We start from the raw sequence: 17459 nt of genomic DNA on the forward strand, positions 1-17459 counted from the left end.
TCCACATTTTCGGAGCCAACACAATTCCATGATCTTTTATCATTTTCATTCTATTCCTCCACTTTGTAGTTATTAATTTTTCATAACGTTAATATTATATCAATATACTGTGCAAGTTGAAAGATTATATTAGCAAGAAAATGTTGACGGCAAACAAAGATAATATGATTGGCAAATTTATTAGCACTGTATTTAGCACCCAAATTAACCTCTATAAATAGTGAAGTGGCTATAAGGATATAATTAACTTAGCTTGCACAATTCTATCTTATTTTAGAGCTCTCCTTTCTCCATGGCTACTAAATCAAATCACTTCTTCTTTGCATTTCTCATCTTCGGGCTGCTTGTAACTATCTCTCTAGATTTCACAGGTGAACTTGCATCTCATTTCCTTCGTTCCATCTTTATATGTGTATTCTTATGCATATATATACATACAAATGTACCGAAACATTACGATTAATATAGAATCGATCGGCTACATATATAGTTTTTTTTTTTTGTATTTTAATTTATTCCATGTTGATTTAATTAAATTGTTAACAACGATTCATTATATAGTTATACTACCTACGTCAATGAAAAATAGTCTTGTTTTTGTATTTTGGGCCAATCACCAAATTTAGTTTCTAACTATTTATAGCAAGGTTTTCCTCCAATGAAATACGACTCATTTTCAAATAATAATACTTCAACAAATAATTTTTCTATCTCACTTATTTTTAATATCAAAGCTCGTATCATTGGCAGCAAGACTATATTTTATGAACGAAGATAATAATAAATTTTTTTATATTTAATTTTAAATTTGTGTTCCCTCAGTTTCACCATAGTTGAGTCATTTTTACATTTTGGGAAATTCCTTTAAAGTTGATTCATTTCCCTATATAAAAATAATTAACTCTCTTTTCATTTTCTACTAGTTTTCTCTTTGTTAATTTATTCGTTTTTCTACTTTATTCTCTTTACTTTTTATTCTTTCATAATTTTCTCTCTCTAACGCAATAAACATACTTCATGCCGAAAATAAACGTCTTAACTATGGCATAATGCAGTTGCCGAGATCGGAGTTTGCTTTGGAAGAAACGGCAACAACCTCCTCCCGCCGGCGCAAGTGGTGAGCCTCTACAAGCGCCACAACATCAAAAAAATGCGCACCTACGACCCGGACAACGCCATCCTCGACGCCCTCCGCGGCTCGGGCATCGAGCTCACCGTCGCCATCACCAACCAATTCATCCAGCGCCTCGCCGACGACGCCAACGACGCCAACGCCTGGGTCCGCGACCACGTCCTCAACTACCCCGACGTCAATCTCAGGTCCATCTCCGTCGGCAACGAGGTCAGCCCCGCCGACCCCGCCACGTCACGCTACGCGCGCTTCGTCCTCCCCGCGATGCGCAACGTCTACAGAGCCATCTTCCGCGCCCGACGCGACGGCCAGGTCAAGGTCACCACCACCGTCGGCATGAGCACCCTCAGCAACTCGTTTCCGCCCGAGGACGGCGTGTTCCGTGATGACGTGGCGCCGTGGCTGAGGCCGATTTTGTCGTTCATGATGAACACCGGCGCGCCTTTCATGGTGAATGCGTATCCTTACTTCGCATATGTCAATAGTAACGGGCAGATCGATCTCGGATACGCGCTGTTGGAGCCGGGTCATGGGATATGGGTAAGAGACGTGTTAAAATCTCTTAAATCTTGTCGCATATCAACTTAGTGAGGTGTCCATTTCTAATATGTTATCATACTGAAGTCCATAAATGATCTCTTCCTCTTATCTCTTTTGTCTACTTCACGATAATGGATCTCTTATATCTTGTTTTGTCTACCCCACGTGTGGAAGTCCAATGTTCATTCTAGCCCCCACTTCGATGATGGATCTGATCTCTTATCTCTTGTCTTGTCTACCCCGCGTGTGGAAGTCCGATGTTCATTCTGATCCACACATGTAGAAGCGTGTTAAACACTCTTAAATCTTACCCACGTGAGCAGTCTATGATAAAAAGGTCTTGGCTCAAATTTTAATAAGGATTTTTAATAAATTACTCTCTATGTCCCACAGAAATAGGCTGAATTTCCTTTTTCGTTCGTTCCCATAGTTCATATCCATTTTTAGAAATCTTTTCTCATTCTCTTTTACTTTACCATCCACTACATTATTTCACCTACTTTTTCTCATTATTTCTTACTTTATCAATCACACGTTAAAACTCGTGTCATCCTCAATTAACATGTTTCTAAGGGATGGATGGAGTGTCAGATACCATTGTTGCCTCAGACGTGCAAAGTTTTTATTTGAATGAAATGTTAAACTATTCGTGTCATATTTTTTAAAACTCACGTGATGAAATCATAATTTTATCCGTTATCAAACAAAATTTCAAATAATTTTTCACCTACTTGATCCGTGCGGACCCCTGCCAAAATTATGTCTCATGTCTTACACTAGCTAGAGGATCAAGTAACCCTAATTAAATAGAATTTACGAACACATCGACCTCACTAGAGATTTTTTTTTTTTTCCAGATAAACGGAGTCTATTATGCTAATATTTACTATGCGATGGTCGATGCTGTCTATGCGGCGATTGACAGGATGGTCAATCCTTCGCTACATACAACTGGTGGTATGCATAACCGTACATCCGAAAAGAAGGCGGGCGGTAGGCGCGGGCCGAAAGTAGTGGTGACGGAGAGCGGACATCCCTCAAGCGGTGGCAAAGCGGCAAACTTGGTTAATGCAAAAACTTTTAATGAGAATTTGCTTGGTGTTGTGAATAATGGGACACCGAGACATTCTGGGCCTATAGAGACCTACATATTTGCTCTGTTTGATGAAAATTTGAAGATCGGGCCTGACACAGAGAGGAATTTTGGGCTTTTTTATCCAAATGGGCAGTCCAAATATGACATGAATTTCAACTAGTTTTTGTTTTATATAGAGACAGTGTCTTCCTATCAATGTGCTGATCCAACGAGGTAGTTAGTCATCTGAAAGTAAGTCATGTATTGTAATATATGTAATTCGATCGAAGGAAAATACTACATAAAATAAATAAATAAATAAATGTTAGAAAATGTTATTTAATTCAAAAATATAAAGTTATTACTACAACTTATCTATATTTCTCTCCCCTAATTCAGTTATTATAGCTTATATTATTCCTATACTTTAATACGGTGTTGAGGATAATTTACTGAGAATGGTTAATATCATCAATTAGGAACATGCATAAATAGAAATTACGCACTTATAAAGAAATCAATTTCGTGAATAAGAGATGAACGGATAACTGATAAAACCATGATTTTGATTGTCCTATTGAAGGTTTAGAATACATAATCAATCGTCTTAATATATACTCCCTCTGTCCCACGTTACTTGAGTCATTTCTTTTTTGCACTCGTTTTGAAAAAATAATAATAAATAGTTAAAGTGGAGAGAAAGAAAAGTAAGAGAGAGAATAATGTAGAGAAGAGTCTTAACTATAGTATTATCTTTTTTACTTTATTTTTTCTCTACTCTAACTATTTATTATTATTTTTTCAAAGCGAGTGCGAAAAAGAAGTGACTCAAGTAACGTGGGACGGAGGGAGTAGTATTGTAATAGTTAATCGAACTAGCTAGAATAGGTGATTTCAAATATCTTATAATTCCCGCTTTTGCATGTTCCATATCCACGTTTTAATTGTTTTTAACTTAATTATTCTTAGTAAACAAACCTTTCATTGTTTTCAAAATAATGTTTGAAGATCGTGTTGCAATAGTGCACGTGGATACGTACTAACTATTACAGCCTCCGTCCCTGAAAATTTGTCTCATTTTTCCATTTTCATCCGTCCCCAAAAATTTGTCTCATTTCACCTTTTACCATTTTTAGTAGTGAACCTCATATTTCACTAATTCATTCCTACTCACATTTTATTATAAAACTAATAAATAAAAGTAGGACTCATAATCCACTAACTTTTTCGACCCACTTTTCATTACATTTCTTAAAACTCGTGTCGGATCAAAGTGAGACTGTAATACCCACTACACGACTGATGAACGATCAATTTAAGAATAGACAAATCTGATACCCAAGACATTCTCATATACATTTAAGATTCATTCAAAAATTCTTAATGATTACGGAAATATTATAATTTTTTCACATACTATTACCAAAATAGTAAATAATAAAAGTATTATTTTATAATAAAATATGAGCGAAAGGTTAATTTTATTACCAAAAATAATACTAAATAATAAGAGTATTAATTTAAGAACAGATGAGAAAAAAATTGGTGCTAATTAATAAGGCATAGACGAGTATTTGCAATGGAAAATGGTTTCTATCATAAACACCTTTTATGTACATAACTGATCACCTTCCGATAAGGCTTGCTTCCAAGTAGGCAACAACTAACAAGACATAAATCCAAATTTATTTCAATAAAATTTTCACAAACATTTTCGTTTTAATTGCAATGTTTACATTTTTGTTGCGACATACATTCTTTGATGTATTATACTACTACTTCCTCCATCCTATAATAAGAGCTACATTTTGTCGTTTCAGTCCATCCAATAATAATAAGAGTTACTACTTTTACATTTCTTAAAATTCGTGCTCGCAGACGGAGAGAATACATGTCACCGCGTGTTGTAAATTCAATATTTTTAAATGTTGTGTTTGAATTTGAAAATAGGTAAAATTTTCTTGTATATGGATTCAAAACCTTTCATTTCTATCGAATGTTTCGACACTATTTTGAAAGTTTCATATTTTTCTATTGCACCCACTATTATTATTTTTTAGTAATGTTAATTCATTATTAGATGGAGATCATAGAGCACGCGTAAATGTAAAAAGTACTCCCTCCTTGGTTTATCATTTTTGGGTGTCCCATTTTAAGAGTCTCGATTAAAATATTCTGTAAATAGTATTAGGCCCCACATTCCACTAACCATTTCCACTCACATTTTATTATAAAACTAATATATACAATTATAACCCACGTTCCACTATCTTTTTTCACCAACTTTTCGTTATATTTCTTAAAACACGAACCGAACTCAACTAAGACTTCTAAAGTGAGACGGAGAGAATATTATATAATAAAATAAATGGTGTATGTATTTTCTTGGAACATGTCTTCACAATAGGCCATTTGTTTAACGTAGTGTTGGAAAATCTTCACAATAGGCCATTACTTAGTGTTGGAAAATATCACCACCGAATCCATCAACTTCAACATTTGGTGGTTGACAAAAAGTAAATAGAGACAATCCACTAAACGGGTTCCAATTTCTAAACTTAGAGAGTCCACAGTGGGAGGGCCACGGCCCTTGGCCCGGAGTCGGCCCAGGAGCGCCCCCCCACTACCGAGGCGAGAGAGGGACATGGCCCGGGGGGGTGGACGAGAGAGAGCCGAGCTCTCGGCCAGGCCGAGGCCCTTGGGTGCGAGGCGCGGCTCGCCACTGCGCGGGCTGAGAGCCGCAGCCCTGTTCATGGCTTCAATTTTATTTATTTTTTTCAGTTTTTGTGTTAATTGTGGCATTTTGGAGAAGATGGAGTGGAGAGAGAGAGTATGTGACGGAAAAGAGCTGGTAGTTTTCAAAAATTTATCATTAATTTAGGAAACAAATCAATCTCTAAAACTAAATCCCTATTAAATTGGTCAACTTTTTAATTAAGGATTTTGATTTCAATTCACACCTTAATTACCGAAATAATTAAAATTTAAATTTTCAATAAATATATTTACTTGTAATTGTCAAATTTTTTAAAATTAATTTAGACTTTTTTTAATTATTATAGTCCAATAATTTTTATTCTAGCTAAATTAAAATATAACAAAAAACGTAGAAATAATTTTAATTGGTGGCCACCATTGTGGTGACCAAAGTTTCATGGACAGGGCCAAGTTTGTTGGGCATGCCCAATAAATGGTGATTTAGGCATGCTCAAGAGGGCCACCACTGTGGACACTCTTAGTAGACGAGCCATAAGGGAAATTCAAATAATAAAATAGGTACAAAACCTATTTCTACTATTCACATTGCAAAAAGAAGTAGTACTCCCTCGGTCTCGGCTAAGATGACATATTCTTTAGCCGGCTTGGGATTTTATGAGTAATTGGTTAATGTGTTTAATTGGAGAGAGGAAAGGTGGTGGAAGTAATAAAATAGAGAGAGAAGAAAAGGTGAATATTTTAATAGGGGTGGGAAAAAGTGGTTGAGTGTGCTAGTTGAAGAGAAAAAGTTTCCAATAAATGAAATGTGTATCTTAATTGGGAAAGGAAAATGTGTGATCTTAACTAAGACGGAGGGAACAGTACTACACACTTACGTGTATAAAATAATTACATTGGAAAGCACATGAGACATCTATATCGTAAAAGATTCAAAGACTTTATTTCAAGTGAATTGGGAATTGTTCCAATTATAGTTTTAGTTATTTAAGATATCAAAAGGTACACAAAACCGTGAGACAGAGTTGAAGATTTTAATATTATTATTCCATTAGATAATTGTCATTTGAATCACAATTTTATATTGATTTTTGGTCAATTTATAACTTTTAAAACTTAGAGTACAAAATTTGCAACTATTACAAAATAATCAAAACTCAAAACCAAAAATAATGTAGCAAAATCCAATTTGACGCAACAACAACACATGACATTTTGAATAAATCAGCGTCGTTTTAAATAATGAAATTAAAATTTTGTATTGGACAAATTAAAATTAACCGGGCATGTAAGAGCCTTCCTAGCCAAGAATCTTCGTTGTGGGAAAGATTGTAGATGGTTATTCTAATTTTTTTTTTGGACATTTTGGCTATTATACTTTAGCTCGCCATAGCTGTAGGCTCGAACGATTGTTATTTAATAAAAAAAGGTTGGAGATTTTAGTGGAAATCATCCAATTTTAAAACTCCACACTAAGTTATGACTTAAGGGAATTATAGATTGGAAATGGCATGTCATTCGTGGAATGTCAGGTTCGAAGAAAGCTACATCAAGTGAAGCTGTCTTAAAATTCCTTTTGTCGCCAAAGTGCTCCAAACACTGAAGGTGGATATGATTATGTGGAAAATCGTTGTCTTTAGGCGTATTAAAATTATGAAGACATGTTACACTGAATTTATTTTAGTGCAATAGATATGTTATAATTCCTTGGTCCTATGTTACTCTCGTTTTTTGGCTCGTCCCAAACTACTTGAATTGAAACTATTTAATTTTGTGTAGGAATTAGAATATTTAATTAACATATTATAGTTGATTAAGTATTCTCTTATTAGTGATTTCTCATTAACATTTAAAATATTAATTTAATTACACTAAAAATCAATCTCAAAGCTCTGACCTAAAATAAAAAATACAAATAACATGGAAGGAAATATAATATTAATTTTTACTTTAAAAATGATGTGATTATATCTATTTTGGTACATCGTTTAGTGGATATTCTTTGTTTACTCAATTAAGTTGTCGCAAACAAGAAAATTGAAATGAGATTGATGAGTTAAGTGCTTTCTTACGATCTTCCAACACTCTCGCTCCTTCCGTCCTATAATAAATGACATACTTAGGTAGTAATATTTATATGAGAAGATTTATATTAATGTGAGAAGAATTTTTTTCAAAAAAAGTAATGTAACATTTTTCATGAGACAAACTAAAAAGAAAAATGTGACATATATTATGAGACGGAGGAAGTAATATATAAATGAAATTGTCAAGTGTGAGGAGATTATCAAACAAGAATCAACTGTGATGTAATTATCAAACAAAAATCCAACTTGCTTTTAATTACTCGGCTAAACAATCACTACAATAAAGTTACTATATTAGAAAGATACAAAATTAATGACACAATGCCAAAGTTGAGGGTGCAAGAAAAGTGCCCTTAAATTGAGGTATACAATTTATTTTATAAAAGGAAGTTGAGGACACAATTGTAAATTGTTCATTACTCCATCTTAATCTTTGTACTACTTTTTTTTAGAACATTTTTATTTACATCCCTTAATTTTAGTTGAGAACCAAAATTAAAGTCGTTTTTTTTAAGAGTAAGCGATATAGAAACAGAAATTAAATTCTTATTTGCCAGAAAAAATATCCTTAAACATTTTTTTTTCCTGTAGTGTATTCTTCTTTTGCTTTCTATTAATCATATTTCTTTTATGAAAAGGACAATTTTGGAAATTAGAGATCACGAGGGCCACATTTGGATTGGATCTTGTCAAATTTAGTATCAAATCCGATTGTAAGTATCTTGTTTAGGTCTCGTTTGGCATATCCATCGGGGTCAAGGGGGGTCAACCAAATCCTAGCAAGAAGCTTATTCTTATATCATGTTAATTTTTATTGGAAATAAATAATTTAATTCACTGAAACATATCTAACACGTAAATATAGACCCGATTAAATCCTAAAGTTCCATCCTTTATCTAATTGGTAATAAAAAAGAATTTACTATTTATTAGGTATTCAAGTTAATTTTTCTTACTTTACAATTTAACTATTTCAACTAAAAATTGTGAATCCACGCACCTAGATCACATCCATTTTTTTCTCATACACGATCTTTTGGAATTTATTTAATCATTCAAAATAAGTCAGGCATTATAAAAAGCACTAAAGTTATTTTTGAAGGAATTATCCAAAATACTTATGTCCTAACATCAAAGGGATGGGTATATATAAAAACTTAATTTTGAGATCATTACTACGGCTCATGAGTATGGGAAGCCCCATAATAAAACCTAAGTTAAAATTACCTTCACCGTCTTTAAATTCTTTACACAATTCCACTATCTTTTATCATTTTTTCATTCTGTTTCTCCACTTTTTAGTTAAAATTACCTTCACCGTCATGGGAGTATTATTATAACTTTTCAGAACGTTAGTATTCTACTATATTCGTGCAAGTTGAAAGATAATATTGGCAAGAAAATGTTGTCGGCAAACAAACATATATTAGTAATTGAAAATTTTAGCACTGTAGTTAGCACCCAAATTAATCTCTATAAATAATGAAGTGGCTATAAGGATATAATCAACTTGCACAATTCCATCTTATTTAGAGCTCTCCTTTCTCCATGGCTACTAAATCAAATCACTTCTTCTTTGCATTTCTCATCTTCGGGCTGCTTGTAACTATCTCTCTCGATTTCACAGGTCAATTTGCATCTCATTTCCTTAGTTTCATCTATAAATGTTTATATTTATGCATATATATATACATACAAATGTATTGAAACACTATGATTAATATAGTCTTGATAGGATACATATAGCTATTTTTAAAATTTCTTCTATGTTAATAACATTTTGAAATTAATTAACTATGTTGAAAACCCTGTTTCTCTACGATCATGTCTCTTCTATATAGTTTTGGATAACAGAGCATATCCATATCGATTGTAGATCTTTTTGTCTGCAAGCGTGGAATTCAATGTGCATTCTGGCTCATATGTGCAGGGTGTGTTGAAAACCCTCATTGTTGTCCAATATCGACTTAGTGATGATCTTGTGTCATATAGTATATTCTTTGATAACCCTCCCCTTATGAGACATTTAAGTGGATGAGTGGCTCATTTCTTTCATAGGTTTATCCAACAGTGTGTATATAAGAAAATAACATTACCAATGCAGCTGCCGAGATCGGAGTTTGCTACGGAAGAAACGGCAACAACCTCCTCTCCCCGGCTCAAGTGGTGGACCTCTACAAGCGCCACAGCATCAAAAGAATGCGTACCTACGATCCGGACAACGCCATCCTCGACGCCCTCCGCGGCTCGGGCATCGAGCTCAACGTCGCCATCACCAACCAATACATTGAGCGCCTCGCCAACGACGCCAACAGCGCCAACGACTGGGTCCGCGACCACGTCATCAACTACCCCGACGTCAACCTCAAGTACATCTCCGTCGGCAACGAGGTCAGCCCCGCCGACAGCGCCACGTCCCGCTACGCGCGCTTCGTCCTCCCCGCGATGCGCAATGTCTACAACGCCATCTGCCGCGCCGGGCGCGCCGGCCAGGTCAAGGTCACCACCACCGTCGGCATGAGCACCCTCGGCAACTCGTTCCCGCCATCGGACGGCGCGTTCCGCGACGACGTGGCGCCGTACTTGAGGCCGATTTTGTCGTTCATTGTGAGCACCGGCGCGCCTTTCATGGCGAATGTGTATCCTTACTTCTCATACATCTACAACAAGGGGCAAATCGACATCGGATACGCGCTATTAGAGCAGGGCCATGGGATTCAGGTAAAAGGTCATCTGATTATAATTGTCCTGTACACGTCATTTTATTTACAAATTATACCATTATAATTATAGCGCCTATATATACTGACAGGTTAGTTAAATTTAGTCTGCAGTCTACCATAATCGAAAACCGGTTATCCACAGCAGAAGTGACCCATGAGTATTATATTGTGGTTTCAGATGTCTCCTTACAGTTTACACCAATCTGGGATATTATATTTATTTTCTTTCATTTGCCAACATAGGTGAACGGAGAATATTACGACAATCTATTCTATGCAATGGTCGATGCTGTCTATGCAGCGGTTGAGAGGCTAGTCGAACCGTCCTTGAAGACGACTAGTGGCATGTATAACCATACATCTGAGAAAAAGGCGGGGCGCAAGGGCAGCCAAAGAAGGCCGAAAATAGTGGTGACAGAGACCGGCCATCCGTCACGCGGTGGCGATTCTGCAAACATGTATAATGCGAAAACTTATAACGAGAATTTGATTGATATTGTGGATGATGGGACGCCGAGACATCCTGAGCCTATTGAGACGTACATATTTGCTCTGTTTGATGAAAATGAAAAGCCCGGCGCCGAGACGGAGAGGAATTTCGGGCTTTTTTATCCAAACGGGCAGCCCAAATACAACTTAAATTTCAACTAGTTTTTGTTTTAAGATGCACATGTGCATGATATGGAGACTCTGTCCTACTATCTATGTGTTCAATCCAATAAGGTAGCTAGACAGCTTAAAGTAAGTGGGCTGTTGTAACAGTATGTAATATATGATCTAAATAAATGAATGTTAATTGATGTTATTACGCTTAATGCAGGTCGTTAGTAAAACTAGCAAAGTACTATGAAATTTGTCACATTTCCTTTTACTATTTAAGAGTAGATCTCACATTCATTAACCCATTTTCACCCATATTTTCAATTATATATTCTATTAACTTTTTAATTCACTTTCTATTATATTTCTTAAAATTCAAATCGTGTCAAAATGTGACATTTGCAGAAGGGAGGAGTATGAAAACTAATTGTGAGAAGCTTGAAGGTTATAACAATAAAATATAAACGGCTCTTTTTTTCTGAGACGACATCCTAACGATACAACTATAATTGGTGGAAAATTTTAAAACTAAAAACAAGCATAGAAATGGGGTGGACCGGCCCATTACAATAAACCCAAGTTCGAACACCTAAGCAACTCAAGCAGTTGCTTGGACCGGCCCATTAGCTCTGAACCCACGACCCCTTCCACGAGATCCCCTCCTGCAGCCACGACATGTACCTCAACAAATAAATCTATATTTGGTCCCACACGTATGAGCAATTTATCATTTTTTATGCAGATCATTATTTTCATTTGCTTCAATTTCTAAACATTATGAATTGGGAGTTTTGCCTAAAATTCACAAACATCCTTGATTATTATGGAAGTAAAGCCTAAACATGTAAACACATATGATAAAATAATACTTCAATCACATTATTTTGCTATTTCAGGACATCCACAATTTAAACGCTCGTTTTAATTTTTACATCTTGGATAAATGAACACTACACTTATTGTATCATAATTACACCAGTACTCCCTCCGTCCCTCAAATATTATCTCACTTTGACTCGACACGAGTTTTAAGAAATGTAATGAAAAGTGAGTTGAAAAAATTAATGGAACGTAGGTCCTACTTTTATATATTAGTTTTATAATAAAATGTGAGTAGGAATGAGTTAGTGGAATATGGGATCCACTACCAAAAATGGTAAAAGGTGAAATTTGACAAATTTTGTGGGACGGACAGAAATGGAAAAATAGGACAAACTTTCAGAGGGAGTATTTTATTATAAATATAAAAGGTATAATTACATGTCATTAGCTTTCCTTCTCATTTCTTAAAATCGACACAATCTATGTCAACCTTTAAATCATGGACGAGCAAGCTATCTAGAAAACAACTATAACTAGTATAGTATAAATATACTGGAGAAACCAAAATTATCATATGAGAGAACATAACATTTTTTATAGTTATGCAAGACAAACATAGACAATTTAAAGATGCTACTAAAGAATAACAAGAATGTACATGTTGTGTGATACGATCATCCTCTACATATTATTAGGGAATATCCATAAGATATTATTCTATTTAGTTAATTGTGATTCACCCCATCCTTCTCATATTAGTTTAGATATTATTAGATTTGAATATCTTTTCATATATTTGTTTCTTGTTCATTAAGTTAGGATAGTAGTTCTATTATTATAAATAGGGATAGGTTATTATCATTTTATTCATTCAATTAATCCAATTAATCAATGAAATACTTTTCCTAAACTTGTCTTGAGCAACAAGAAGATTATCTTTCGTTCCTAATTGTTGTTCGTCGGAGAACGTCCGAAAATCAGCAATTCGTGGTCTATCTTTCGAGAACGTCGAAGGTTCGATCACCTTATCCATCCGAGAAGTTAGTTAACCGGCCTCGTTACGTAGCACGTGTAACAACTGGTGCTTTCATTTACACGTGCTCCGTAACGAGGCCGGTTAACTAACTTCTCGGAGGGATAAGGTGATCGAACCTTCGACGTTCTCGAAAGATAGACCACGAATTGCTGATTTTCGGACGTTCTCCGACGAACAACAATTAGGAACGAAAGATAATCTTCTTGTTGCTCAAGACAAGTTTAGGAAAAGTATTTCATTGATTAATTGGATTAATTGAATGAATAAAATGATAATAACCTATCCCTATTTATAATAATAGAACTACTATCCTAACTTAATGAACAAGAAACAAATATATGAAAAGATATTCAAATCTAATAATATCTAAACTAATATGAGAAGGATCGGATGAATCACAATTAACTAAATAGAATAATATCTTATGAATATTCCCTAATAATATGTAGAGGATGATCGTATCATTGTGTGTTGTGTGTTGTGTGATAGCACAGTGATAAAGTGGTTGCTGCCTAATGCTAAAAGTCCCAGTCTACCACACCAAAAGACTCAGGTTCAGGTCCATCAACAATCAGCATTTGATGTGTTCAACTAGTGGAAAGAGAGAATTTTCCCAACTACACCTGAATTAGACTCTCATTGTTGCTTCAAATGATTTCTGATAAATTGAAACATGAAGAGTAAGGAATAAGAGATATAAAAGGTGTTGACAAACAAAAAAGTAGGTACACCACGAGAGACCGTACCTTTCCAAGAATTGAAAGCTTCTCGATTCAGAGAAGGGCCGATCACAGCCTGAATGGCGTCCCATAACATAGTTGGTGGGGTGTTCTTTAACTCCTGAACAACCGAATGGAGGGTCTTGCCATTCTCTAAGTGTATGTGATTGTTCGGGTGACTTGTTTTGCAGCCAGCGTGGCATTCAAACTCGAGAGCACTTACTACCTACACAACGATCAAATATAATAACAAGACATATCAAGCAACATATATTGGCACTATCTTTAACTTTCCTAAGGGAAGTGATAAATTAGATTCACAAATGATTGATTATTCAAATTTGAAGTATCACATGATTCAGCATGCCATCACCAAAATAACATAAAGATGACTTACCTTGGAGTAATTACAAGAGTTGCAACCACAAAGATAGCTAGAGCCTTTGATAATTCCACAAAGCTCCTTCTAATATGCACGAAGACAACAAATGAACATCATAGGATAAGAAAACTATATATACGAAAGGGAATTACATCTCTTGATGCAGAAAGATACTGCACAGCTGCCCCGTCAAGCATACCAGTAGCTGTTAGAGTCTTGACATTTTGTGAGAATGATCTAAATTGTGTTTCTTTTCTGGTGGGATTCTTCTCTGGACTACTTTGTTGTTGTGTGGATTTCAATGTACCCTTCATCTTCTTGCTAGAACTTTTTGATTTTGAAACAAGATGTGGCTCGTATAACAACGTATAACTACTATGTGGCTTCATCAGAGCTTTCATTGCATCTTTGTACCTTCGAATATATACAGCCTTAGCGGTAACTCTTTTACGCTGAGTTGTTTCCGCTGCGGCGCCATCCATCAACGGAAGATGTTCACATCCAATATTAGGCTGTTTTGGCCTTGTCTCTGTTTCCGTTGCAGCGCCATCCATCAACGGAAGATGTTCATAACCAATATCAGGCTGTTTTGGCCTCGTCTCTGTCCGGTTGTTGTTCAATTTTTCAGAGATGTTTATTACATCATCCACCTTCATGCTATTTATCTCACTACAGTTGTTGGGATCTCTCATAGTACATAAAATTGGGGAAGCATCCATAACTATTTTCTTTCTTTCTCTTCTCACATAGACGATCATGGCTTCTAACATACGATTGTTGGACATAGTTGCTATGACACTGACTTCAATCGAAAGTTCCTATAGCAATCTATATTTTGCAAAAGTAACAATTAAAAAATAGAAAACAACCAAATAAGTAATCTAAGAAAAGTTATTATACCAAACTATATTTTGCAAAAGTAACAATTATACTCAAATAGTAACCTAAGAAAAAACATAGTATGAGTTTGAAATTAAAAATTGATTCGTTCATAAAAAGCACCACAACAACTTTGAATATTTAAATAAATAAGTTAGTGATCAAAAAATTCAAAACGGAAGCTCCACGAGCAGACGCGGCCACTCCGTCTCCGATCAGCCATCAGTAGCCCCGCCTCAATTAACCCCGCAAATAAGTTGTTAGTTTTCGGTCTTTAAAAGTTTGTTCTTTTACTCGTTACTTCGATTACTTGATTATTTTCAGATTGTGGAAAACAGCAGTGTAAAATGTCATTAGAATTTGTATACCTTCAATGAACAAATTGGCGATCGAAGCCTCTGGTTCTCTCCCTTCCGAATTCGGTTATTGGTTGCTGTCAAAAATAAGTATTGTGTGTCAAAGTGAACTTCTGAAGGATGATAGTTTTTTTTCTGAAATTACCTCTGCAGATGATGAGTGCGTTCAACAAGAAGAAACTCTTGTTCTCTTCGGTTGAAAATTGAAAATTTGAGAGAGAGGGTAAGTGACGGCTGGGAGAGCATATTAGGTATATTTTGGATTTGATTGGGATTTGATTTTGGATTCTCGAAATATTTGGCAATTATAAATGGTTTATTTTTGGAGTAGATTGACGATGTGGAGAAGTAACGCCTGAATGCTGAAAATATTCCTCTCTTTTAACGTGTAATATTATTATTGTATAATTGATTTCACAATTAATTGTTGTCTTGACTAAATTTTCAAATCGGTAAAATTATTCTCTGCAGATTTGGAAGAGAACACGGTAGCTTGGAGAGGAAATCTGCAATCCTCTATTTTCTTGGAATCATTTATTATTTAGTGTAGGATTTAACTAAATTAATTTGAGCTCATAACACTTTTTATTTTATGTAAATTATGTATGCCAATATTTATATCTCACAGGATTGGACTTCTATTGTTTATTTAATTTAATTTATTGTACTCAGCACGGAATTGGGTCCTTAAGTAATCCTTCATGAAAAGGATTATTAAATTCAAATTGTGATTCCCACATTACAAATTCAAAATTGTAAAATAAAATATTCAGTGCCTTGGTAACAATCCCAATCATTCAAATAATAATTAAATTCACCGAGCACCAATTATTTAAACGCCACGTAATGTAATCAATGAAGTTAACTCAGTCAACGACAAAACCCTAACTCAAAACTAGGTCACAACAATATCAAATAACCAAATTTACTCGCCAATTAATCCATGGACTTCATAGCATTAAGTGCAAAAATTTTAAGGTTTGAAAATTATGGTTCAAAAAATGGGGCGTTACATCCTACCCACCTTAATAAAAATTTCATCCCGAAATTTGCTACCCTCGGGTAAAGAGTTCAGGGACAATTCCTTCATCTTATCCTCATTCTCCCACATAGCTTCTTCATGCCCATGATTCCTCCAATGTACCTTCACCCAAGCTATAGATTTATTTCTCACTTTCTGGATCTTTCGGTCCAAATTAGATTCGGGTCTCTCCATGTAGCTCAATTCCGGGTTCAAGGCGACTTCTTCGTTGTGGATCACGTGTTTGGGGTCGAAAACATACTTCCACAGACCGCAATTGCAACACGTGAAAGACATTGTGCACATTCCCAAGGCTTGGTGGCAGCGCCAATCGATACGCAACAGGATCTACTCCTTCCAGAATTTTGTAAGGCCCAATAAATCGCGGCTTCAATTTTCCCTTGACATCAAATCTCGTTATCCCTTTCGACGAGGATACCTTCAAGAAAACTTTAGGGTTCGAAATTAGGGTTCAAAAAGTAGGGTGTTACACATCCATTGCAGAAGTGGCCCATGAGTATCATATAATGGTTTCAGATCTCTCTATACATCAATATGGAATTTTGTTATATTTATATTTACGACAATCTTTTTTATGTGATGGTCGATGTTGTCTACGCAGCAGTTGAAAGGCTAGTTGAACCGTCCTTGAAGACAACTGGTGGCATGTATAACCATACATCCGAGAAAAAGACGGGGCGCAGGGGCCGCCAAGGAGGCGTCAATTCCGCAAACATGTACTCCCTCTGTCCCACTTTAGGAGTCCCGGTTGAGTGCGCCGCGGGTTTTAAGAAATGTAAACGAAAAATGATGAAAAAAGATAGTGGAATGTGGGTCCTACTCTTTTATATTAGTTTTATAATAAATTGTGACTGGAAAAAGGTTAGTGGAATGAGGGGCCTAATACCATTTATGGAATATTCCAACCGGGACTACTAAAGTGGGACACCCAGAAATGGTAAACTGGGACTTCTAAAGTGGGACGGAGGGAGTATAATGTAAAAACTTATAACGAGAATTTGATTGAAATTGTGGATGATGGGACGCCAAGACATCCTGAGCCTATTGTGACGTACATATTTGCTCTGTTTGATGAAAATGAAAAACCCGGCGCCAAGACGGAGACGAATTTCGGGCTTTTTCATCCAAACGGGCAGCCCAAATACAACTTAAATTTCAACTAGTTTTTGTTTTGAGATACACATGTTCATGCTAAGAGCATCCACAATGTCGGCTAGCCGATTCTCGTCGCTAGCCGAACCATTGCAGTCGGCCAGCGGCAAATCGGTGAGAAAATCGGCGTGGGCTAGCCGATTCAGGGGCGCTGGCCACCATTGTGGCGTGCCGATCGGCCAGCGCCTATTTTCGTTTT

At 35.7% G+C, this 17459-nt stretch overlaps 3 protein-coding genes across 3 annotated transcripts; 2 read left to right on the forward strand and 1 right to left on the reverse strand.

Moving 5' to 3' along the window:
* The first annotated feature begins 258 nt into the window (after positions 1-258).
* LOC125208546 (glucan endo-1,3-beta-glucosidase-like) lies at positions 259-3039 on the forward strand. Its single transcript, XM_048108180.2, has 3 exons — positions 259-371; positions 1056-1672; positions 2530-3039. The coding sequence occupies exons 1-3, from the start codon at positions 293-295 to the stop codon at positions 2926-2928; spliced, it is 1095 nt and encodes a 364-aa protein (XP_047964137.1). The 5' UTR covers positions 259-292; the 3' UTR covers positions 2929-3039.
* A 5990-nt stretch (positions 3040-9029) lies between these two features.
* On the forward strand, positions 9030-11087 carry LOC125208103 (glucan endo-1,3-beta-glucosidase-like). Its single transcript, XM_048107660.2, has 3 exons — positions 9030-9176; positions 9654-10270; positions 10516-11087. The coding sequence occupies exons 1-3, from the start codon at positions 9098-9100 to the stop codon at positions 10921-10923; spliced, it is 1104 nt and encodes a 367-aa protein (XP_047963617.1). The 5' UTR covers positions 9030-9097; the 3' UTR covers positions 10924-11087.
* Positions 11088-13121: 2034 nt separating this feature from the next.
* LOC125204647 (uncharacterized) lies at positions 13122-15396 on the reverse strand. Its single transcript, XM_048103354.2, has 6 exons — positions 15212-15396; positions 15079-15143; positions 13984-14659; positions 13847-13915; positions 13477-13675; positions 13122-13388 (listed from the first exon to the last, which is right to left on the reverse strand). Exons 3-6 carry the CDS (start codon positions 14614-14616, stop codon positions 13378-13380), a joined length of 912 nt encoding a protein of 303 aa, XP_047959311.1. The 5' UTR covers positions 14617-14659; positions 15079-15143; positions 15212-15396; the 3' UTR covers positions 13122-13377.
* Between the last annotated feature and the right edge of the window lie 2063 nt (positions 15397-17459).

This window comes from Salvia hispanica, chromosome 6, assembly GCF_029641045.1.
Source record: "Salvia hispanica isolate PSC_SH4W2 chromosome 6, Shi_PSC_v1, whole genome shotgun sequence".
Taxonomy (NCBI): Eukaryota; Viridiplantae; Streptophyta; class Magnoliopsida; order Lamiales; family Lamiaceae; genus Salvia; species Salvia hispanica.